The sequence below is a fragment of the Zootoca vivipara genome, chromosome 10 (assembly GCF_965207765.1).
Source record: "Zootoca vivipara chromosome 10, rZooViv2.hap1.1, whole genome shotgun sequence".
NCBI classification, from domain to species: Eukaryota; Metazoa; Chordata; class Lepidosauria; order Squamata; family Lacertidae; genus Zootoca; species Zootoca vivipara.
The window spans coordinates 61858397-61882314 of record NC_142593.1 but is presented as its reverse complement, the minus strand read 5'-3'; the positions used below and the strand labels follow the sequence as shown (position 1 = coordinate 61882314).

The window sequence follows — 23918 nt, the reverse complement described above, 5'->3', positions numbered from 1 at the left end:
TTAAATGAGAAAATGCAAATGAAGCCACTTCCTTCTTGAGGATGGCAGGATGAGCCCAGAGCCTCCCTGGGGGACCTGGATCCGGTTTCCCCAAGGGGAGCACCGGACGCAGTCTGCTGGCACCCCAGCCCCCTCCAGCCCCACCCGGCACTGTTTTGGGCATCCCGGGAACAAGGGAACAGCATTAAGATACAAGGCAGCAGAAGCAGAGCTCCTGCAGTTGGCAAAACTTGCATTTTAAATGGAAGTATGCAAGGAGGAGTCTGATGGCCGACAAAGGCAAGGGTCATATCCTGCAGAAGAGTTTGGGGAAGGCAGGTTTTTAAAGGACGATGGTTCTTAAAAGTCCTGCCATCACAACTTCCTGAGCTGCTCTCAGACTCAACTTCCTCGCATCCAACGCAAGCCCGCCCCTTCCTAACCAGGAAACCTTTCCGCGATCGACCTTTCCGTGGCACGAAAGGGATGCTTGGCATCGGGCAGGAACTCACGTCATGGCCTGGTAGATGGACTCGATCCCGTAGCGCATGGCAAACTCGTCCACAATCTCCTGGCCCGTCTCATCAAAGTAAACCTTCCAGGCATCGTCCCCTTTGGCATCAGGAACCTTCACCACCCCGTTTCCTTGCACATCTGTCAGGTGGTGGAAGAGGTTCTAGAAGAGAAAAGGAGGAGACCAGCACATCAACACAGGGGCTGCTGCCTCTGGCCACTGACACGGACACAGCGCTGCTTCGGCTGTGGACCCAACAGAAGGTCAGAGGGGTTCAAAGCAGCCTCATAGTTAGGTTTCCCTTTATCATGGACATGCATGGGGGACACTTAAAGAACTCAGAAAGGGGAGAGCAGTTGCCCAGTGTCCAAAGTCACCTGCCTTTGTAGTTTGGGGAAACTTCGTACCCCAAGTTTCGTACCCCACCCTTGCCTTCCCCCTGGCCTGAAGGCTGCTCTCTCCTCCAGCATTGCATCCTGACCACCTCTGCTATCCCCACCCAAATCTTTTCTGGTTAATCAACCCCTTCCACAAAAAAGCTAAAGGTCAGGGTGAGGGCTATTGCCAAGAACTTGCGTGAAGGGTTCAAATCCTCCCTGGTGACCTCGACACTTCCTACTTTGCAGGGGTGTTGTGAAGATAAAATGGCAGGGGATCCAATAAGGGCATGTCACCCTTGAGCTCTTTGTGGAAAGGTGGGACAGAAATGACTCTAGAGATGCTGCCTTGGATGCCAGAGAGGTGGCATGCAGGGTCCAAAATGCTCCTCTTCTGTGTTTGAGCCACCAAGATCCGTGTGCTGCTTCTCTCCAACTATCCCTCTGCCTGGAACTTCCATTTCCCACTCACAGCTTCCCTGGCCTGATTCAGCAGCAGCATCTTCTTCTGTTCTCCACAAGTGATCAGGAAACCATGATGGGGACAGGACCAGGTCACAGACTGGGCAGCTCTGCTGGGCAGGCAAAACCAGAGAAGGTTGTGAGGACAGCCTGGGCAAAGCGCTTCCTTGAACAGGCCAGATGGCTGCATAGGACAAGCCAGTTGGTGACGAGGGGCCTGATGGCGAAGCAGCTTGCCTGCTTCAACGCAGGTGGAGTTTGAACCGCACTTCCCAGAGCAAAATGGGACTCCCTAAAGTGATGATAGCGACAGTTTCCCCACCCCAATTAAACCCCCTTTTGGGTGGGCTATGAAAACATCAGGTGGCTGGGCAGAGAAAGAACGTGAGGAAATGGCTTAAGCAGTTGACATACTGGTGTCCTGCTAGACATTCATTACTCGCCAGCTTTCTGTTCTTTGCTGCTGTCATGCAAATGAATTTCCTAATGACATCCCCACTGGCTCAATTTCAGGCACAGATCATCTTTGAGCTTTCCGTCTTGTCAGGCTGCTCAGGGACAGCTCTCGTCCGCTCTGGAGCTCAGTAATGAACAGCCACACCAATGCAAAAGGCCCTTCAGCCAACGCAGCCTGAAAAGGACAATGTTGGGGAGACGGAGTCCATCTTCCTTTCCATTTGGGTCCTTCTTGGAACTTTGAGAACATGACCGACTAACTATTGTGGAATCAGGATACGTCCAGGATGCTAATCAGAGCCCAGAAGCTGCAGTGCAGGAGATGCTAGGAGGCCATGAACTGGCTCATTCCTGAGCAGCAGCTAAAAGCCAACACAATGTCCTTGCAGATAATAATTAAGCAAAGGAAACGGACGTGCCTCTCTTTCCCTAGGCTGGGGGCCACCCTGCACAAATCGAAGTAGGCCGAACCCACAAGAGCAGAGGACTGTTTTGGGCAGCAGCCTGTAAATCTTTTCTGGAGAAGCTAGCAAGGCACTTGAAGCAAAATCAGACCCAAGGGGGACCTGAAACAAACCCCTGTGTTGCAATAAGAACTAGCACAGCAATACAAACACAACACGTAGGCTAATAGTTAGTAGAGAATACATGATAGAATAATGATATCATTCAAATTATAGGAGTAAGCCAATCCAAGTTCATATGTACAATATAAGAGAGTGGTAGCGAGGATCGTCAAGCCGTGTGTTCAAAACAGATGTCTAAGGACAGTCTCACAATAGTCTTTCAAAAGTATCAACAGAAGACGTCTCATAGAATCATAGAGTTGGAAGAGACCACAAGGGCCATCCAGTCCAACCCCCTGCCGAGCAGGAAACACCATCAAAGCATTCTTGACATATGCCTGTCAAGCCTCTGCTTAAAGACCTCCAAAGAAGGAGACTCCACCACACTCCTTGGTAGCAAATTCCACTGCCAAACAGCTCTTACTGTCAGGAAGTTCTTCCTAATGTTTAGGTGGAATATTCTTTCTTGTAGTTTGAATCCATTGCTCCATGTCCACTTCTCTGGAGCAGCAGAAAACAACCTTTCACTCTCCTCTATATGACATCCTTTTATATATTTGAACATGGCTATCATATCACCCCTTAAACTTCTCTTCTCCAGGCTAAACATACCCAGCTCCCTAAGCCGTTCCTCATAAGGCATCGTTTCCAGGCCTTTGACCATTTTGGTCTCAAAAGTTTCAAAAGTAAAATCTCTCAATAGTTTTTCAAAAGTTTCAATGGAAGGCATATCTAGTGAGCACTGATCCTTAGCATGAATCTTACTTACATATTCTGTTGAAAAATATCGGCTGATGAAGACTATTACGAAGCAGTAGCATCATTCCGGAGACACTCCCCTTTTCAGGCTTTTGAGACGTCTTCCGTTGAAACTACCACTCTGTTATATTGTAATGTATACATGAACTTTGATGGGCTTACTCCTATAATTTGAATGTTATCATTATTCTATCATATATTTTCTACTAACTGTTAGCCCAGGACCTGGTACTCAGGGGTATCCCTGCCACCAACAAGGAAGGCAGAGCAAAGCCAAGGAGTCTCGTAGCCATTGATAGCCCTCTCCTCCTCCATGAATCTGCTTTATCCTTCTTTAACGCATTCCAGGCTGGTGGCCGTCATGGCGTCTTGCAGGAGCAAAATCCATAGTTTAAGCATGTGCGAAGAAGGACCTGCTTCTGTCTGTCCAGAATCTCCCCCCATTCTGCCCCACTAGCCTGCTTGTTTCCTCTGGAGTCCAAGAGACGCAGGCAAGAGAGAGGGCTTTCCAGAGTCAAAGGAATCGCCTTTGGGGATGCTGAATTCGCTGTGCCACAACATTTCTTTTTGTAAGAGGAGAAAAGATGCTGCCGCCCTGGACCTTCACCATGCTGTGGGGCTTACCTCATGAAGGCAGGTGTACTGGACATGGTAAGGGGCCACCTTCTCTTCACCTTTAATCTCCACGTTGATCTGCAGGCGGATGGCACCGGACACAGCAGACTTGTCTGTTCTTTTTTCTAAAAGGAAAAATGAGCCCATTTTCAAGAGGGGAGCCCTGAGCCTCCCCTAACACTGTTTGGGTGTCCACAAAAGCACAGCAAGGTTGGCTGGAGGAAGAAAGCCAGGCTGGACATGGAAAGAAAGGCAGGCACAGGAAAGGGGAGCGGCAGCTGGAGCTAACCCTGCGGGGGTTAACATAAAACAAACAGCTAAACGTATTATTAAGAGAAACTAAAGAATAACTTAAAGATGGAGCAATGTAGAAAATGCAGGATGAAAATTTTAAATAAAAAGAAACCACAAAGGGGGGAGTGGGATCGAATATATGTGTATCAGAAATGTATGTGATTTGTGTCTTTGTAATTTGTATGTTTGTAAGTCTTTGAAAAACCAAAAAAATGAAACTTTTTCTTTTAAAAAACAGAGTTAACCCTACCCTCCATACCCCAAGGCTAGGACTGCACCCCTTCCCCCATTTGTGGGCCTCTTAAAAAGATCAGCTTTGGGGCTCTGCAGACAGAGAGCTGTGCCAACAAGACAGCCCTGCTCATGCTTACCTGGCTCACAAACAAACTTTGCAGCCCATTCTCCATTCTTTGCAGCCCTGTGTCCCCTCAGTCACTGCAATGTCAGTGGCAGGATCCTGCCCTTGGCTATAAAAGCCTGGAGTTGGAGGCTCTGGTTCAACTGACTGCCCCAGAGCCAGCTATCCTGCCGTGGGCTTCAAGAAACTGAAACAGCCCTTTCCTCCCCGGGGATCCAATTCCAGGGGAAGGAGACAAGGGAAGAGGCAGGAGGAGGCTTCCATGTCTTCAGAGCCCTGGGATGGCTCAGCCAAAAGTCAACTCAAGCATGCCAAGGAGCACCTGCCTTGGAGCTGCCCACCAGGAAGATGGGGAGCAGGCCAACTTCACAGGCTGTGAGAGGAGGTAGAGAGTTCCCTCTGTGACACAGCCAGGTGCCCATCTCTGAAATGTCCCTCCCCAAGAGAGCCCAGGCAAGAAAGCAGGAGTCGGCTCCGCAGAGCAGGGGGGCAGCGGAGGACTCTTGCAGGCAACCAAGCCCCTCCCCCCAAAAAACTCAGGCGCCATCTGCCTGGAGCTCTCACCAAGCCAGACTCTCCCCCAAATATTGCTGCCTCGTGGGGGGTGTTAAAAAGAGGTGCTTACGGATGGCTTTGCTTCTGCCCACAACACTCTTCTGGGGGAGTCTTCATGGCAGCTGTTCTCTTGCTTGTGGGCACAGAGAGAGGCAGCGGATCTGGGTTCTGAGCCCAGTCAGAGGCTGCAGACACTCTTGGCAGTGCAGCCAGTCAGAGCTCAGAAGGCAGCGCTGCAGGGAAAGTCTCTTGGATGCCATAAGGGCTCAGGGAAGCCACTTTTGTGGCCTTTCTGCCAGACTCTTACAGGGCTTCCAGGTGGGAAGATTTTGCAGCTTGTATTTTTGAGGCCCAGAAACTAAATTATTGGCTGAGCACAGACTGAAGTGGGTGTCTCACACAATTTCCCTTTATTTTATGCCCACAGGCCTGCAAAGCTACATTTCCAACTGAAGCAAAGCAGCATAGGCCCAGGAACATTGAACCTGCCTGCAAAGCAGATGTTCTACCCCTGAGCTACGCCCCTTTCCCCATTCAGCATCTGCCTAAATGCCAACAAGCAAAGAGGTTTCTTACCCAGGTTGTACCAGACGTCCATCTCCCCGCTGAGGGTTCGCACCTCAATAATGGTCTGCCCCAGAAAGTCATCAGACTCCCGTTTCAGCCTCTGTTTGACCCGGGACTTGATGTCATCGTCTTCGTCCCAGACCCGCACTTTGATTCGATCAGAGGAATTATGGCACTCACTGAAAGCAAGCCAGGAAGAGGAGATCATGGGCATGAGGAGGAGCCACAAAGCTGCCTGGGAGGGCAGGGAGAACGGCCCCCTCCCATCCTGTGCATTGTGGGACAGCAGGGGACAGAGTCAGCAGCTCAAAATGAGCATCGCACCAGCCTAAGTCTCAAGACGTTAGAATCATAGAATCCTAGAGTTGGAAGAGACCACAAGGGCCATCCAGTCCAACCCCCTGCCAAGCAGGAAACACCATCAAAGCATTCAAGGGACACAGAGCAAGGAGGGAGTGCCATGTCGTGTAGCTCAGTCTCCCTCACTCTCCACTGCCCCAAAGGCCCTCTGCTGTATAAGGCTCAGCTTTCCTAAAGAAATGCACCATTTGCAGAGGAAAGGAGGAAGGACCGAGTGATTCCAGGCCAAAGGGAAAAGATGCAAAGCCACCACTTTGCATCCTTCCTCACAACCAGCTGAAATCTTGTACATAAAAGCTGAGCCCACCAGAAGACGTTTCCCCCACCTAGAATGGCCTGGAGAGCTCTGCCAGGTATGAAGTTGGGGGACCTGAGACTTCTCAGAGTGAGACAACTGGCAGAGGAAGCTGGGCTCTGCCTGGCAACCATCTCTTTCCCAGGCAGCCCAATATGATCTTTCCTCAAGAAGTGAAGACAGGCTGCCGTTTGCTTTTCACATCAGTTTAAAGTCATTGATTCTCCAGTCGATACAAAAACAACCCTGCGTGTGATCTTGGCATGCAGCTTGGACAATCCCCAGTATAAGCTGAGCTCATTCCCAAGGGAAAGAGCAATAACCCCCTTCCTTGGCTCTGGATCCCCACAGGAATGCTCTTTTGGAACTTGTCTGCACGGCTGCTTATTGCGACACAGGTAAAAAGCACGTGACATGAACATTTGCCACCCCTGCGGCTGTTTCCTGGGGTGCTACATTGAGCAGAAAGGAGCCAAGCCAGAATCTCACTGCTCGCTCTTGAATCCTTACGGAAAACCTGTTTTCCAGAGGCATGCAGCCCTTTCAGAAGTCATTCTGCAAGCAATCTCTGATGTGCAAGTGCGATATTGAAGCCAACCTGAAGATACAAGGGACAGAGGATGCATGCGTTTGGACTAAAGTCATTTTTGGTTCCACCTCTCTCCCCGCAGCCCCAAAACAGGGGTGTGGGTGTGTTTGTTTCTAGCAAGATGGGGTTGGCTCCTGTGGCAAATGTCTCAGCTCACAAAGGGCAAGTGACAGAAAGGATGGAATGAAAGGCAGAGGCCCAGGTGAACCCATGATGGGAACAATTACTCATCCTAACCAGCCCTGGCAACTACCCAGCCGCAGGAGGAAAGCACACGACCTGCCTCATCGCATAGCCTGTGCTCAAGGCTTGGGATTTAGCCCTTTTAAGAATGCACCATCTGTTGCCAAGCAACCCGAAGAAAATGAAGAAGAAAGTGAAAAAATGGGTCATGGGCGAACTGCGAAGCCTCCGTCAATCAGGACAGTGGCATTTCCCTTGCTCTCCCCCAAAGGTGGGGCCTCCAGTTACCACTGACCTGTAACTCAGGATCCATTAATTGACACCTTTTAAACTCCTGGCAATTTGTACGGCTGAGAGTGAATTAAACGGGAGACATTCCCAGGGAGGCTGCCATCCATCCGAAAGGGAAGCAGAGCTCCATTTGGACTCACGGAAGGCCTCTCTTTGACTGGGCTCCTCTCGCTCCCCCTGGGCTGGCGCTGCTCTGCCCCCTCTGCCAAGAGGATGGGTCAGGGGGTGCCGCCACCTCTCATTTCAGGCTTAGAATAATAGAATCGCAGAGTCCAGAGGGACCCCAAGAGTCATCTAGTCCAACCCCTGCGATGCAGGAATCTCAACTGCTCTGGAAATGCTGCATCAAGCAGGCTTCTCAAGAGTCAAACGCACCAGTAGTTGGGGTGTGTGTGTGTGTGTGTGGAGAGAGAGAGAGAGAGAGAGAGAGAGAGAGAGAGAGAGAGAGAGAGAGAGAGCCTGAGACGCACATAATAAGCCCAAACACAGTGTTTCACAGAAACTCCAGTTTCTCCTTTTAGAAATCCCCATCCAACTTGGACTCCCTTCTCTGTGAGTATTTCTGACCATGGAAATCTCACCCAGCAGCTCCTTAAGCTTTTTCAAACTGGCCTTCTAGACTCCAGAATGCATGCTGGACCTTACCTTCTTGGCAGAGTTTGCATTCCAACAGATATCAGGGAAGTTGAAGTCTCCCGTGACTACTATCTCTCTCTTTTTTGAATGGTTGGTAATCTGCATCATCCAAGTCTTCAGTCTGGCTTGGAGGTCTATAGCAGACACCCCCCAGGAAGGTGCTTCTGTCTCCTATAGTTTTTACCCCTATACTGTGCTCTCAATCTGTTTTCTATGCTCCAGTCATGTATTTCTTCACAAGTGTACACATCCTTCACATAAAACGCAACTCCTCCTCTCTCAGAACTACACTGTGCATTTTTAGCGGTCAAATGTGGGTGGTCTCTCTCTCTCTCTGCACAAGTCATGCCAAAGTTCCAGAAGCTGCCAGGCATGGGATTCTTTCAGCCACATGGCAATGTAGCTGGGTGCTTTGTGGGGAGGGGGAAGGGGAGGGGAGTTAACGGGTACTTTTGTGATCTATTTATTCCTTTGCTACCAAAGCCAGTCCAGGCTGGCTAGAAGGGATGAGATGCCTCCCTGCAGCTGATGATCAATATCAGGTTTAGATGAGGCAGCCGCATATAATCCTCTCGAACTAGCCAGCTGGGTGGTTAACCACAGTGTCGCTGTTTAAAAGCTTCCGCCTGGCTCTGTAATCGTTCTTGCAGGGGCCCAGCCTATTATCACGCTCAGCATCTCACCGAAATCCTGTATTTATGCATGATTATTCCCCTGATGAGCTGTGCTTTCTGATCCCCCCTTTGAGACAATTACATCGGGAGACTTCAGCAGAGGTTTGACGTGCCCATGTCTCCGTTTACCAGCTTGAGCCCCGTGAGCAGGCAGCTCTTCTGCTTTCCCAGGTGCTGGCATTGAATGGGCAGTGAACGTCCAGAGGAAACTGGCTTCCCACCCCAGGGGGAAGAGAAACTCCACTCCCGGTGCAATGGGAAGGGTCACTGGGGGGCAGCTGACCCCCGGGATGTTCACGCACCCCTTTCAGCCCAACGCAAACCTCAGCACAGGTGCAGAGGATTCCATCTCTCCTCCATTCATGCTCTAAACCCATCAATGGGTTACAGTATACTGTGTAAGGCCTCCTGCAGACAATGATTCTCTAGAGAAAGACCAGGAAGGCTTCCTCAGCCATACAAGCAAGAGCTTAATCTTTGTAAGATGCGCATTTTTTTTTTGTAAATACAAACTGCATCTTACACTCAGAATGGAGTGAGATCCACCAGCAGAGCTGCTCTAGCTCACAGAAGATCCACTTCAACCATTTTCATTCAAAATCCGCAGATAGCTGATGAAAGTACCAAACAAAAAGGTCCCTTGGCTGACACTTTGGGGTCTTCCAGGGGTAATGGGGCTCCTTTGCCCGGGGAGGGAGGAGGCCAAGAGGAGGAAGGGGAAAGCTGGCCAACTGCTGTCAAGGAGGAGACCCTTTTAAAGAAGCTGAGCGCCCATCGAACAAAGCTGTTCTGCAGCAGCCGTCTCCGCTTTAGGTTTAGCGTTAATTAAATGTGAAACGACAGCAGCAGCAACTTGAGGGCATCTCCTGTTAACTTGGCAACCACTTTGCAGACTAACAAAGTCCTTAGCTGCAGCTTTCCGTGCTCTCTAAGTCACTGTGCTGCCCGCCAGGTTTCATGCCACTTGGGCACAGATACAGGGGTTGCACTGTTAACCGAGAAGCATCCTGGAGGCACCAAAGCAAGCTGAAGGGAGTGTAATCCCTCCAACCACGGCCGGCCCAATACATTTGGGCACCTGAGGCAAACCACAAAATGCTGTCTCCTTCCCTACTTGGGAAGAGGGGCTGAATGAAGATCTACATCCACAACAAGGGGGGGGGGAATAAAGAGCTAGATTGGGATCTGCTGCACCCATGGATCTTGCCGCCCAAGGCGGTTGCCTCACCTTGCCTCATGGGTGGGCCGGCCCTGCCTCTAACAAACAGAGAACCAGTGGCCCATGTAAGTTTACTTTTTTCCTTTTCCTTTTGTCTTGTCCTGAGGGCAGCTTAGAAATAACCACTTAAATATCATGGATTTCAATAAAAGGAGCAGAAGTAGAAACAATACTCAAAAGTACTCAAAAATAAACAGTACAAATAAACATAAAACCTGGCAATGATGACGGATCCCAAGTTCTGTTAAAAGGTCAGGAAAGCAGGAGGCTTAGCAGAAAGTAATGAGAGGCCGAGTCAATGTGGCTGGAGCAGGCAAAGAAAGTGGGCCACCCCCACAGAAGCTGAGTGGGCCCTCTCAGCAGTGACAGCCCCCTCTAGATTCTGAAAGGGCCTGATCAGATCTCCACTGAAAGGAAGGTTCTTACAGGAGAAGAGCCCCCAGGCTATAAATAGCTTTCTTGGTTAGAATCAGCACTTTGAGCTCCAAAGGAAATCAGAAGCCAGTGAAGTTCCCCCAAATGAGTCCCAGATAATATCTTGGCTGCTGTGCTCTGGAATAACCGACGTTTCCAAATGTTTTGCATAGGCAGCCCCATAGATACTGCATAGCAGTCCTCCAACTGAGTGTTACCACAGCATGGATATCTGAGACAAGATCATTCCTTCCCAGAAGGGGAATCAGGTTGCACAACGTCTGGAGTCATTGAAAGGCATCGGTTCTACTTAGGCATCTCTCAACAGCAGCACCTCCACCTTCCCTGGACTGAGCCCCAGCTCATCAGCCCATCATGGAGCCCAGGCACACACAGCTTCTTCTGGGTCAGATGAAAAGGCAGATACCCAAATCCCTGGCACACCTCCCCCTTCGGTTTCAAGTAGACATTAAAGAGCTCGGGGGGGGGGGGGGGGAGACAGAGCCCTGCAAAGCTATATTGTATAATCGCTGCAGACTGAGCACCACCTTCTCAATCCAACAGTCAGAAAAGAGCAGCTCCGCCGTAGCACCCAAACTCCAACTCCCATCTCCAGCAGGTAATTCAGATGATCACCACAGTTGTACCTCCTGCCTCTACCAAGCAATTTCACTACACAAACCAGACAAGAAGCAGACAACTGGGCCCCTTTCAATTGTCTTTCTCCAGAAATGCCTGCGGGTGGCTGGCTACCCCCTTCTCGCACCCCTGGATGCTGCTATCTTGAATTAGGGCTAAATAGATTAAATGTGTATTATTATTATTATTATCATCATCATTATCATCATCAACATCACCACCACCAACAACAACAACAACTTCTGGCCTTTTTATTATTATTATTGAGATATTTGGCAGGTATTTGTTTTTCCCCACCTCAAGGTGTTCTGTAAACAAAAAGGACAACACGGGAATCCATGAAAGAGGAGTGGAAAAAATGACACACAAATACTTACAAGTGGAACTTTTCATCCCAAATGGGATTCAGGTTCCCAAATATTGTTTTTGTTCTCTTCTTTGTCTTGCCGACTTGGACTGTCACGTATGGGTCACTGGACCCTGTTTTGTCCTTGGCTTGCAGGCCTTGCGCACAGACCACTATGGGAGGAAAGGTGAAGGTTCAGAAAAACACATCATCGTAACAAGATGCCACAACTAAAGAAAAACATGAGGAGTTCCAGGAGCAGCTAAGGCACCTTCACCCCCTTAGCAGCTCAGGCCGCCTTGCTGACCTGTGATGGTGATTTTGGCTGACCACTTGGAGGTACCGTCCAGAACGCTCTGCTTGACCGTCTTCATCTGCTGAGAGTGGGTCATTTTGCTCTCACTGAAGACATCTCTGATCAGGTCAAAGATCTCTGGTTTGTTCCTCTCTCGGATCTTCATGCGATCCTTCATGGCCATGATGATGTTCTGGGTGCGATCCTCAGCCCCATGCTTAGAACACTTCTCTGCCGCTCCTGCAAACAATGTGGAAAGGATTAGCAAGGGAAGGCTGGCAAAGAGCTGACCCCCTCAATTTGGCTGGAAAGAGGGCTGGGGAGCAAAACTGCATGCTAGTTTTCCAGGAAGTAGGACCCAACTCAATCCCCCTAGGTCAGGGCTGTGTGATATGCAAGACAGAGATTCCTGCTCCTGATGCCACCCAAGGCTCAAATGTGATAGCTATGTAGCAGTTGGAAACAGAGCACTTGTTGCTAATGGGAGAGCTGCAAACGTGGAGTGGGCAAGGGCACAGACAGACAGACAGACAGACAGACAGACAGACAGACAGACAGAAACAGCGTTTATAAGCAGAGGCTGACTAGGAGGAAAGGGGATCCTGCTAGCCTGTAACTTAAAGGTCTGATCCTGGCCAGATGACAGAACAACATTCCAGCTTGAGGAGCCAATCCCCCCCCCCCGTGGCTTCTGGGTCCCCCAACATCTTGCGCAGGGTGGTCACAAGGCGAGGGAAGCCTCCAACGGAACGTGCTTGCTGCACGGGAACTGGGGATCCCCCTCGGGAGTTTTCCCCCAAGTGCCATTTGCCTTGGTGGAGGAATGTGCACCTTCCTCCTGCTGGTGGTATGGGGGACATCTGTTAGGTAGGAGGGTAATGCCTGAAAATGATTTGTTCTTGGAACCCTAAAATAGGCTTTGCGATTTAAAATAAAAACCAGCTTTCCTTCTGCTGCCCAAACATTTCTTGACAGAGAGCCTGTGACGAAACTGGCGCTCACAAAGGTTGCACTTCAATCACCGCCTGAACACTCAGCGCCAAGGTTTGTAAAAGGAAGAGAATGAGAATTCCCAGCTGCATCAATCTGCCCCTTTTGCTAAAACAACCAGAGCGTAGTCGGAAGTGAACCAGCTCACGCTCCGCACTCCCAAAGCGGCTGGTTGGCTTCCAGGGCTTGAGTCAAGGATGCTGCTGCAGCCTCACAGCTAAAGCACTGCAAGATGCGCCGGGGGGGGGGCACCCTCATCTCCACCCTCACCTTCATTAGGGGAAAGAGTCTCTCCCCTCTGTTCTGCAGGTGGGGAGGGGTGAGGATGGTTTGGGATGGGGCTCCGGACCTTAACTGAACGTAGGCAAGCTACATGCTACTAGCAAATTCAATTCAAAATGGCGCAGAACCGGCACCAAGATAAAGCATGCAAGAGCCACCACTTAAGAAATAAGGATATGGAACCTGAGAAAAGGGGGCACCCGAGGGGCAGAGTTTGTTTTCAATCCTTTGTTCTCCTGCAGGAGTATCCCAAAGTGTATGTCCAAATAATGCTCCCAGGTCACGGCATTCACGGCATACAAGAAACTGTTCTGAGCCCCTGTGAACCGTTGCTCCTGCCCTGAGAGGAGGCAGCAGTGTCAGCAGCTGAGGCTGGACCAGGTATCTGGCTCCCAGCTGGATGCCCAAGCACCTACAGAACCAGAGTCTGGAGCACCCTGGGCGCCTTCTCCTAGTGCCTCCCCTGCCGCCTAGACAGTCTGACAGCACCAGCCATGGAGTGCAGGAGAAGTTATTGTGTTCAGACCATGGGAGGTCTAAACTCCCAAAGGGGTCAGAGCCTGGGAGGGGCAGATTTGTGGGCCTGAAAGGGCCACAGTTCCACCTCCAACCCTCCTGGGAGCAAGTTGCTCAATGGGAGCTCTCCTTGGTGCTGCGGAAGCCCCCCTGCCTTGCTCCACTGGCTCCTCCTTGGGTGGGACCACAACACCCACCCACAGCCACTTCAAGTCACAGATAGAAAAGGGAACCTGCAAAGGAACAGACTTGGCTTCTGGCGGGAGTGAACTTGCTCCCTTCTCTAAATCTTGACATTTGCAGCTGCAGAATCTTGTCATCTAAATTACTGCACAAACTTTGCTGCTTCTCTGGGCACAAGATTTCTCATGGAGCAGGGAGGAAGACACAGCAACAGACATGACAAGGATTCTGCCTAGTTTGTCCAGTGCAGGATGCTTCCTCTAAGTGCTTTGCCAAGGTCCTGGACTGTGTGGGAATGGTCTCTCATCTCTGCCCTGTTCCACACCCCACAGATTTCCTTTCTGCATTCAGAAAGCAGGCCTCTTGACAAACCATGGTCATGATTCAGATGAATAATATCAAGCAGCAATGACCCGTCCTGTTCAACTCTAGGAAAAGGCGGGCTGAGCAGGCAGCCTCAGCAAGTTGCCAGTAGTGGGTCAACTCTCAGAAAACCAAACCAAAATTAGGCCTCCTAGCTTCCCTGCAGAATTTGCCATCTGGGCATCAATGCATCTGCCGCACCTGTTGCATTCAAAATGTGAGATTTCTATTTCTGTGAAGCTGCAAACCAGGTGGACCTCTTTCTTTTTCTTTTTTAGCTCCCTTGCAGAGCTGCGAAAAAGCCACCTGTCCTTCGCAAGACAGAGGAGGCAATTTGCACACACAAACACAAGAGGCAACTCCTCCTGGGACTCCATGGTTGAAATTACATTCAAAGTGATCCACCGAGACCAAAATATTATTTGGCTAAAACATTCAGGTGCCAAGAGCATAAGAAAGAAAGAAAGAAAGAAAGAAAGAAAGAAAGAAAGAAAGAAAGAAAGAAAGAAAGAAAGAAAGAAAGAAAGAAAGAAAGAAAGAAAGAAAGAAAGAAAGCCAGGCCGAGTACTGATGTCCTTCCCGCTGCATCAAGGAAGAGGGATGGGGCCAGCCCAGCACAAAGCTACTGCCCCAAGTATCAGCTTTTCTGAGCTTTAACTCTTCCCAAAGACAGGAGGGCAAAGCAGCCAGAAGCTTACAAGGAAACAGCTTGTTTTTCCCATGGAGGGGGAAAGAGACCTCTCCTCCAAGAAGGGAAAGACAAGAACACAGCTTTCTATTTGTGATACATACAGAAACCCACAAGAGTAAACTTACTTTATTTAGGCTTTTCCTTCAACAAAAAAAGGGGGGGGCCTCCCAGGACAGCTGACATCAGTGAACAACAGTGGACTGTGTCAGATCCAGAGGGGGGGGGGGTTACCAAGCAGTCAGATGCTCTCAGTCTAGAGGACACAGCTGTTTGCAAGGTCCTTCTGGCCACTTGGGTCTCCTGTGCCAAGGCTGGGTTGAAGAACATCTCCAGCTCCTGTAGGGCAGAGCTGGCTCACCTGTGTGCTCCACTGCAAATGCTGCTGGACTCCAACTCTCCTGAGCCCCCTGCCCCCAGTCATCATGGAACGAGGAGAGCTGTAACCCAGCAACACTTGGGGGGGGGCACCCGTTACCCAGCCCCATCCAAAGCAGACTAAGCGCCATCTCCAGAGAGAGCCCAACAGTGTCCCAACCGCTGTCCAGAATCTCAAGAGCCTTCTCTCCATTTACTCACCCCCATTTTTTAAGCCTTTCCATTCATTTGCCTCATTCCTCAAAAACAAGCCACTGAGAAACGCAACAACAAACATGGCTGCCCTACAGGGCCCCACTTCCACCCCCAGCAGCTCTTGCCCCACAGGAAACAAGAGGGGCTACTCACTCTGCAGGCAGTCGGCATTCAGCAGATCTTGGCACTTCTCGTGGCATTTGACCCCACACTCTGTGCAGCGCATCCCTTGCCGGGCAATGCCCCACAACAGCCCCTCGCACTCGTAGCAGTAGGTGGGGGTGGTGGCTGTCCAGACCTCAAAGTTGTGGGGGGTTGTACAGGAGATGGGGTAGATTAAGGCTTGCAAGGTCTTCTTGTACACATGGGATTTCTGAAACAGAAAGGCACGCGGAGTCACGGCCTGCGCTGGGGAGAGGCTTCAGTGTGGCTGGCTGGCATCGTTTCATTTAGGGAGCAGGTCCCGTTTTCTTGGAAGGGACAGAATACAGGATCCAGCCACACCTGCCGGCTTTATGGGATGCCTGCCGGGGTCAGCCCTGAGAGCAGCACTTACAGCGAACAGCTCCTTGCCAAACTCAGCAAGGACGTGTTCAGAGCCAGCGCTTCCAAACCAAAAGAGGTGGGTGGGTGGGTGGGGGGTACTTCATCGCAGGAGAAGAGCTTCTCGAGTGTGCTAGCTGCCCCTAGTAACCAAAGCCAGAGTGGTGGGGCCTGATCCACACAGGCTGAGTAAGCAGAGCCCTCCTCTCCCGTGAACTTCCTTTCAACAAGGTCCGGCAACTGACCAGGCCAGCAATGCCTGCGTGTCATGGTGGCAGTGTGTGGGGAGCCCTCCGTGGCCCCCGCCCCATCGCCCCTAAGAGCCAGGCCCCGGGCAGCCCTTACAAAGGACAGGCAAGGAGCGGGAGACTTGATGGAAACAGCTCCTCACATGCTGCTGCTTTTCCTTTCAGCAGTCCCACGTAGATAATTAACCGCCCTCCTCCCCCCCAGGCACACACCCCATTGTTCTTGTAATGGCTGTTCTGTGGGAGCAAGTTCAGCTCTCTTGGCTGCCTTTGAAAGTCTCCCCCTTTCATGCTATTTTGATCTCGCCTGTGCTGATGAGGGCGGACTTTCCACGCCAGCTTCGTTCTGAGCCAGCTTTTGTGCTCCACGGAGAGCCCGAGGGGCCCTCGGACCACAGGCCAGGGCCTGCCAGAAGGCGGAAGCGAAACCTACGGCTCCCTTACCAGCTCCTCGTCCTTGAGAGAAGTTCGGGTGGCCATGGCCGAGGTAATTCCGGCCTTCCGAGACTGGACCAGCGACTGGGAAAGAAAGAAAAGCAGCCTCAGTTACTCTGCACCCTTGTCGGGAAGGGGCTTCTTTCAAGAGCATCGTTCACAGCTCAGGCTGGTCTCTGCACGTGTTGCTGACCCCCAAGTCAGATGCCCTGAGCTCCTTGAAAGGAGGGCAGGAAGCCAAACTAATAGGAGAGCAACAGGTGAGCGGCTTGCATGCTCCAGCAGCCTTGCCTGCTCTGCCATTCCCACCCCAAAGCCAGCTCAGGGCCAAAAGGAGATCACCCACTTGGCCCCCTAATTAGCTGCTCATCAAAGGGTTGCTAGTCGGCTCTTCCTCGTGTCACAGGCAGGGCACAGAAGGAAGGTGCAAGGGGGATCACATAAGGGGATCCAATAGACCTTCTGAATCCAGCTTATTGCTTGGGGGGGAAAGGCAAGATGTACCAAAAGGATCCCCAACAGATAGTTTTTTTGCCCAACGTTTTGAGGGCAGCCTTCAAGGAAGCTGGCCTCTTCCATTGCAGGATACAGTTTGGACCTTCCTCCCAGGCTGCAGGTGGGGGAAACCAGCAATTCTCCTCTGTGCAAGAGAGACCACCAGGACCAGAGGGGGCAGGTACCATGCATTGAGGGTGAGAAAGGGAGAAGTGGGCGTGCCTGTCTGGATCTGCCCGCATGCCATGTTCGGCAGCCACTGACTGAAATGAGCTTGCCCACTGGCTGCTCCCACTGCTGAGTGCACAGGGGATGCCAGGAGGTGGATCAGGGCCTCATCCACAGAGCCCCTCTAGCCACACTCAGGCAAGGAGATGATGCTCACTCTGGAAGGTGGTCCAAGCCCCCTGAACTAGGGCCATTTCACAGCAAGACTGTGTGGGATTCTTAAGGCACTGATGGGCAAGGAAGGGGAGTGTGGCAGGGTAGCCCCATTTACCAAACTGCAGAAATCAACAAAAAAGGGGGGAGGGAAAAGCCACCAGAAAGGGAAATGCAACTCAATAGGTGGTTGTAGGAAGGAGCGTATGGTTGGATCTCCACTTACCATGGCCTGTAGGAAGAGAATGTCAGCATACAAGAGAAGCATAACAGATTAATTCCATTAGTCCCCAACCCCCCCCATCACTAAAGCTACAAACACATTGCCCAGGCTTCCTCTTTGCAAGGCTGCAGGTGCAATTCTCCAGTTAGCTATTATTCTACACTGTGTGGATTAAGCAAGACTGGTCTTGCTGCCAGTGCAGAAACTAAGTTCACTGCTTTCCTTTGCTTTTGCAGAGACGTTTAGGAAGTACTCCTCCCATCTTAGTGTCTAGAGGAATTGGTGACATTGGCCTTGGTCAAGGCTACTGATAAGGAAGTGGAAGGACTCTTGTGCTCATCTAGAGTGTTCCTGAAATCTGTTGTTCAGTCTCAGTAATGTTAATCAAAACCTTTCTTGCTTTTAATTGTGCAGCTCTGAAAAGCTAGGGAAGCCTTATAACCAACCCGTGGCATAGCGTGAGTTGCCAGAACCCAGGGCAGGGGAAGTATCCTTGGCACCGCCCACTGGGGCAATCGCTTGGTGACCTACCTGAGTGGCAGCAGCCCCATGAGAGTCAAGCATAGCGGAGAACAGGACAGGGGATTGGTCGGGCACGGGTATCTTTCTAAAGCCCTGCAGGGGGCACCCTAGCAACCAGCTGTGGCCCAAATCTGCTCCTCAGTCCACCCTGTGAACTTTGGGGGATTTTCTGTGTGAGGGGGAGGGACTGCTATTGATTTATTATTGCTACTTTCTCTTTTCTTCCTTTTGAAATGCTGTACCCTGAAGAATTTTGCCCCCAGGCCAGCTGCCCCTGTGGCCCTGGCCACCACACTATTCCACTATAGCCAGCACAACTCGTTTGTCATCCCCTTTTCACCAGTTCCCAATACATGAGGCAAACACCCAAAGGAGCCTTTGTTCAGAACAGTTTTAAACCTGCTGCATGTAGCCAATTCTCTTTCCAAATTTGTACCCCCCCTCTTAGAGCACCGCCCGTGCCTTCACCCACTGCCCATGACTCCTGCTTTGCAGTGTTCTGGTGTGTTTTGAACAAAGGTTTACATCGCCTTGATTTATTGACTCTGATAATCTCTCCACCACCTTTCTGTGCCAAATCATGGCATGAAAGCAGGCCCTTCAGTCATGAGTGAGGCCTCTCTTCAAGAAATCAGTGTTCGGTTGGGTGGAAGAGACAGAGCCCTCATCTGGGCAAGAGACCATGTCATTTCCAAGTTGCATGTGGCACACAAGACCCTGCTAGGGCTAAAGAAATGCTGAACGGCAGCAGCAGCATATAAAGCGAAACATACCAAGACCTGAAAAGGGGGCAGCCTGCAAAATACATCCACACAGCAGAGAGAGGCAAATGTGAGACTAACACATTTGTTTCAGAGTCTACAAAACAGAGGAAATGCTTGGGAAAAGATTTGCCTCTTCCCTGCCTTCCTCGCTTTCAGTTTAGCTGGACTGAGGGCAGGAGGCTGCCATGCTGAGGCCTCCGGAGAAAACTTGCTCTGATGTTCTCCATTAAGAAGCTACAGCAGGCATCCCCAAACTTCGGCCCTCCAGATGTTTTGGACTACAATTCTAATCTTCCCCGACCACTGGTCCTGTTAGCTAAGGATCATGGGTAATTGTAGGCCAAAGCATCTGGAGGGCCGCAGTTTGGGGATGCCTGAGCTACAGCTTTTCAAATGAGAGTTTGCCAGGAATCCACATTATCCAGGTCTAACTCATCATAAGAGTCTTGTTCCTATAACATTTCTGCACTTTAATGAAAAACAGTAAATACCACTTCCATTATATTCATGGAGGGGAGATGGGGGGCAGGAAGTCTCACCAGGTCACTGACAAGCGGGGTGGGCTTCTTCTTGCGCAGGTCAGGCATGCTGTCGATGCCATAGAGACCCCCGGCTGGCCTAGAAAGCAAAGGGGGAAATGCATGAGGGCAAGCAGTGATGGCAAGCCACAAGTTATCATCTGTCAGCCAGATGCTCTTGAGAGACCCAGGCAACGATGCCTCCTGCAGACTTCAGAATCACGTGGGCAATACAGGATCTTGCCTCGGCCTAGAGAAACCAACACCTAAAAACACATCAGTCCAACAAGGCAAGAAATGCTCCACGCTACAAGGAATAACCTTGATGCGACTGAATGCCGAGCGGCTTTTGTGCAGCTTTAAATCTGGAAATTATTCCCGTCAGTTCAAGTTACACAGCACAGGCGCCCCTGACAGTTCTGAAATCAAGGGCGCCTTGCTCAAATCCATCCCGTGTACAAATTAAATCAGGTTTTGTTCTCTTCTTTCCTCTAAAGAGGCATGGCAAGCAGCAATGGGGAAGGTGTCAGAATTCATCAGGCCATCATGGCAGCACACTCTTTGAACTCCATAGAGCCACAACAGGAAAGCTCTTCAGACTCCTGTAATCTTCATTTGCTCATCAGGAGAGCCAGCGAGGAAGAAGCCCTTCCCATTCCAGACCTCTCTCGGATGGGGGAGAAGATGATCTGCAGATTTGGGATGAGAGCCATAGACAGGTTTGGGCTTCGAAATGATCTGCTTCTAACCTGTGGCCCTCCAAATGCCTTTGGGCTACCATTTTCATCCCCCCTGCCCACTGGGGCAGGAGCAGGAGATCAGAAGAGTCTGGCTGCCCTACCAGGCCCAACGCCTGCCTCCTTTCCCTCGGTGGGAAACTGATTTGGACCTCATCAGGGAATAGGTAGAGCTCACATTTTGTGCTCCTATTGGTATATAGAAGCACATGTGCTACTTTAATGGTCTTTACCTAGTTTGGACCAATTTTTTTCGGACTCCTCACAGCCCCGTTTCATTCCTTCTCCCTGAGCCATACATGGTCTCACCACCCCACTGCTCACGCCTCCGTGCAGATCACTTAGGAGCACATTTAAAAGGGCCAATTCCATCACGCACTACCCTTCGGCAGTGAGGCAGGCAGAAATTCTGGCAGGCAAGGGGAAAATGCAACCATTTCACTGCTCTGGAATCCATCTCTGCAGCCTCCCTGTTGCGCTGCAGGTGAACAATAACACGGAGTGAAGCTGTCAGTGAAACTTTAAATATTGCTGTACTAAGTTACATATATTTCACATTGAATAACTCCGGGGAGTGTCTTATCTGCACTATGCTGGAAGTCTATTGCCCTCAGGAGAACGCTTGTCAGCTTTGATAATACCTTGTCATGCTGATGCGCACAGACGCTTGGAAAAACGTGAGCGGCAAAGTTAGAGACGAGTGGATGGGGATAATTGGCTTGTGCGCAACAAGCACAGGGCTAATTATCTCTGCAAAGGCAGTGTGGAAAAGGAACCTCAGACCTAAGTCAGGAAGCCTTCACCCAGAAGGGAGACGGGATTCGGGGCACAATGCTGCCCCCCACTCAGCGCAGCCCATTTCCCTGGATCCAGCCCCTCCCCTCATCTCCCCTCAAGCTGGACGGCCTCCACTCTCCCTGCCCCTGGCTCCTTTCTTCCCCTCTCCAGCCGCCCTGCCTTGCTCCTGCCCTCCTGCTCTTTGCTTTGACTTCCATTTGCTCGAGTTTTTACAGAAGGGGGGAGGGGGGGTTAGAGAAGGAGCCCATGGCAAAGCTTATGGGACCCAGCCTTAGAGGGTTCTGCACTGCAGAGGGACAATGGAGGAGAGCAGTACCCAGGCTAGTGTCCACACCCCAAAGGCTCCCTTTCTGTTATCTATGATGGCAACAGGTTAAGCAGAAAGCCAGATACGGTGCCTTAGGGAGCCAGCTCACATGAGCAAGTTAGTGCAAGTGGCCCCAGGAAAAAGAGGTTGGTCTCTTGCTAAGAACAGGAGGTGGTAGTGGTTCAGGCAAGCATGGCAGCTTCAACTCTCTGTCTGACACCCTCCCTGCAGCCTCTTCTCCAAGGCACCATGACCCTCAATGACACTGCCCCCTGCAAGGCACACTTTCGGCCAGGATAACTGCCCAGCCACTGCCCAGGGCTGGCTGATGCTCCCGTTCAGCAAGGGGAGGGTGGGGGGGCTTTTGAGTTTCCCCCTAGTTACAGCTGGCATGGCTGGCGTGAAGCATGCTGGGATACATCTGCCCCCCTTTCAAGGCAGCAGAGCACCCTGAGTGTGTGCATTTCACAAGCAGCTCATGTGAGGAGGCGCTTCACACACTCGAAGAAACAAAAACAGGTTCCCGTGCCGCCTCTGGGGGTGATGGTCCACGAACCTCCCAGCTAAGCAGCACAGCGCATCTGCGGGTGGGGCAGGAGGAGACGAAAGAAAGAAGCGAGCTCGGGAAAGAGGCTCATAGAAATTAATGCCTCCCCTCCTTTAATTTCATGTTTGATTAGTTTTGCCTAATTCATTGTTTGGAAACCTGATTGATATGCAGGGAGAGAGGCAAGTCAGTCTCATGCAGACGTTTCGGGGTGGAGCTTCCAGTGCCCCCCCCCCGCTCAGTCCCAGCTGCAACAGCACACCAGCCCTCAAAGGGAGCAGAATTCAAATATTACAGATCAAAGCCGTATGGCTCTCATCAAATACACGAACACATTTAAAATCAAACAGCATGTAAAATGGTGCCTTCTCGTCTTTCTCCTGGCAAGCCTAATGGGGGAAGGCGGCAAGAGCAGGTGCAGAGACACCCAGGAGGAGGAGGAGGAGGATCACACCGACTTCCCCGGCTGCCCTCAGAAGGTCCTTTGCAGGGCAGGCGAGAAGCTCCAGGCCAGCCCCTTAAAAGAGAAGCTGATGGGGCTGTCAGAGCCCTCAAGGGCTTCAGCCGGAAGAGGCACAAGTAGGGCTCACCACCGTCCCTGGCCTGGCCTGCCCTCCAACTCCAAGGGAAGCACAAACGGGGTCTGCCAATTCACACCTGCCCACATTTCCCAATGCAGCCACAACCTCGGCAAGTGGTCGTGTGCACAGGAACCTTCACGGAAGCGATAATCCAGATAAGCAGTCTATCGTGTATGGAGCCCTCTCTTGCCTCTCTTTGCTAACCCATGGCCATGCGCTGGGAGGAAAGGAGTCTTCCGTAACCCAGTGACTCAAGGAAGAGGGGTGGGGCAGATGAGAAAGGACTTTCTCATGCAGTGGGGCTGGACAGTGGCCACAGTTCTGTCTTGGGGGACTTCTGGAAGGAACTGCCTCTATGCAGCCTGAGAGAAGCAAAGGAGGCCAGGCTCCCACCACTACTGCTGGGTACCTCAAGGATATATTTTTTTTGGGGGGGGGTTCATCTGCGTGGCTCAGGGAGCAACCTGCAGGCCTGCCGGATTGCTCAGGGGACTGAACTCAGCTACATCAGTGGGACATGGTGGGCTTGGGCTGGGCTTGCGGCTTTGAGGGGCTGCAAGCAGGGGGGCATGAGGCTCAGAGAGGGTTGGCGGCAGGGAGCTCTGGGAGCAGGACGGGACTAAGTTTTGCTCAGAGCAGACCCCCTGAAATGAAGGGATCTAACTTAGTGTCTGCCTCCCTCCCTGAGTAATTGAAGCTCATGCTTTGAGAGGCTTGTGTGCCACTACTCTATTATTATTTATTATTATTACTTATTAAATTACTCTACTGCCCTTCATTCAAGGATCACAGGGCAGTTTACAATATAAAAACAGAAGTTGTCAAAGGCCACTTACCCTCCTTTGAACCACGGTGATTTGGATGGATCGCCATCATCCGGACCCTTAATTATTTTTTTAAGAGAGAGAGAGAGAGAGAGAGAGGAATTAATTGTGCTGAGCAAAGTTCAAGCCAGCTGCAGAGTTCAAAATCAGGGAGGACGTTTCATGCACGAAAATGCACACAAAGCGCTTCATGTTCATTAGCACCTCAGAGGACGGCAGGGAGACTGTGCTGCCTAGTGGTGTGGACACAGCGGCACACAGGAGAGGGGCCAAAAGAGCCTGTTCAGTGCAATGTGCTTTTGAGGGGGGGGGATCAACCCACAAACATTTCTTTTTAAAAAACAACAACCAAGAGTTTGGCAAGAGCAGATCCTACGAGCTTTATTTGAATTTGTGAAGTCCTAATGTTTACGAGAACATTTCCAAAATACTTATTTATTGAGAGCACACAAACAAACAGAACAAAAGGACGCAAGGCTACGGGCACTGGAATCGAGTCACGCATCTGCCTTTCCTTCGGCCCCTCTGAAACCAGGGGGAAGTGCCTGGTCTCACACTGCTTTTCAATCCCTAAGCCAGGAAACAGCCAAGGGGGGAGCTTCTGTGAGGTCCCAGAGGAGCCCCCCAGCTGTTCCTGGCGCCTGCACCACCAAGGAGATGCAGCAGCAGCAGCAGCAGCAGCAGCAACCATTTAGCAGCAGCCTGTTTCCTGGAAGAGCAAATACATGCTAGACAAATTCCTGAAAAGCAGCCATCCTTGCCTAGAGGGAACAAAAGGCACATCCAGGCAGCGGCATCTACTTCCAGGAGAGGGAATGTCTGCTCAAATTCCCCAGCCTGAAGAAAGGGCGAGAGAGAGAGGGCTCTGCCACCTCCATGGCTGGCTTCCAAGGCTCTCGACACAAGCGGCCCCACAGTCTGTGCAGGAAGCTGCCACCAGGATGAGTCCCAGAATGA

At 51.1% G+C, this 23918-nt stretch overlaps 1 protein-coding gene across 8 annotated transcripts in view; it reads right to left on the bottom strand.

Annotated features, from left to right (window-relative positions):
• Positions 1–23918, bottom strand: part of UNC13B (unc-13 homolog B) — a 160196-nt gene that overhangs the window by 39696 nt on the left and 96582 nt on the right. For all 8 annotated transcript variants that reach the window (XM_088652781.1, XM_035100685.3, XM_088652782.1 and 5 more), the window contains 9 exons: positions 22974–23020; positions 19189–19267; positions 16274–16348; positions 15192–15411; positions 11456–11683; positions 11180–11321; positions 5512–5681; positions 3738–3853; positions 492–655 (listed from right to left, as the gene is read on the bottom strand). In XM_088652781.1, coding sequence (XP_088508907.1) covers positions 492–655; positions 3738–3853; positions 5512–5681; positions 11180–11321; positions 11456–11683; positions 15192–15411; positions 16274–16348; positions 19189–19267; positions 22974–23020 — 1241 coding nt within the window. The remainder of the gene's footprint in view (positions 1–491; positions 656–3737; positions 3854–5511; positions 5682–11179; positions 11322–11455; positions 11684–15191; positions 15412–16273; positions 16349–19188; positions 19268–22973; positions 23021–23918) is intronic.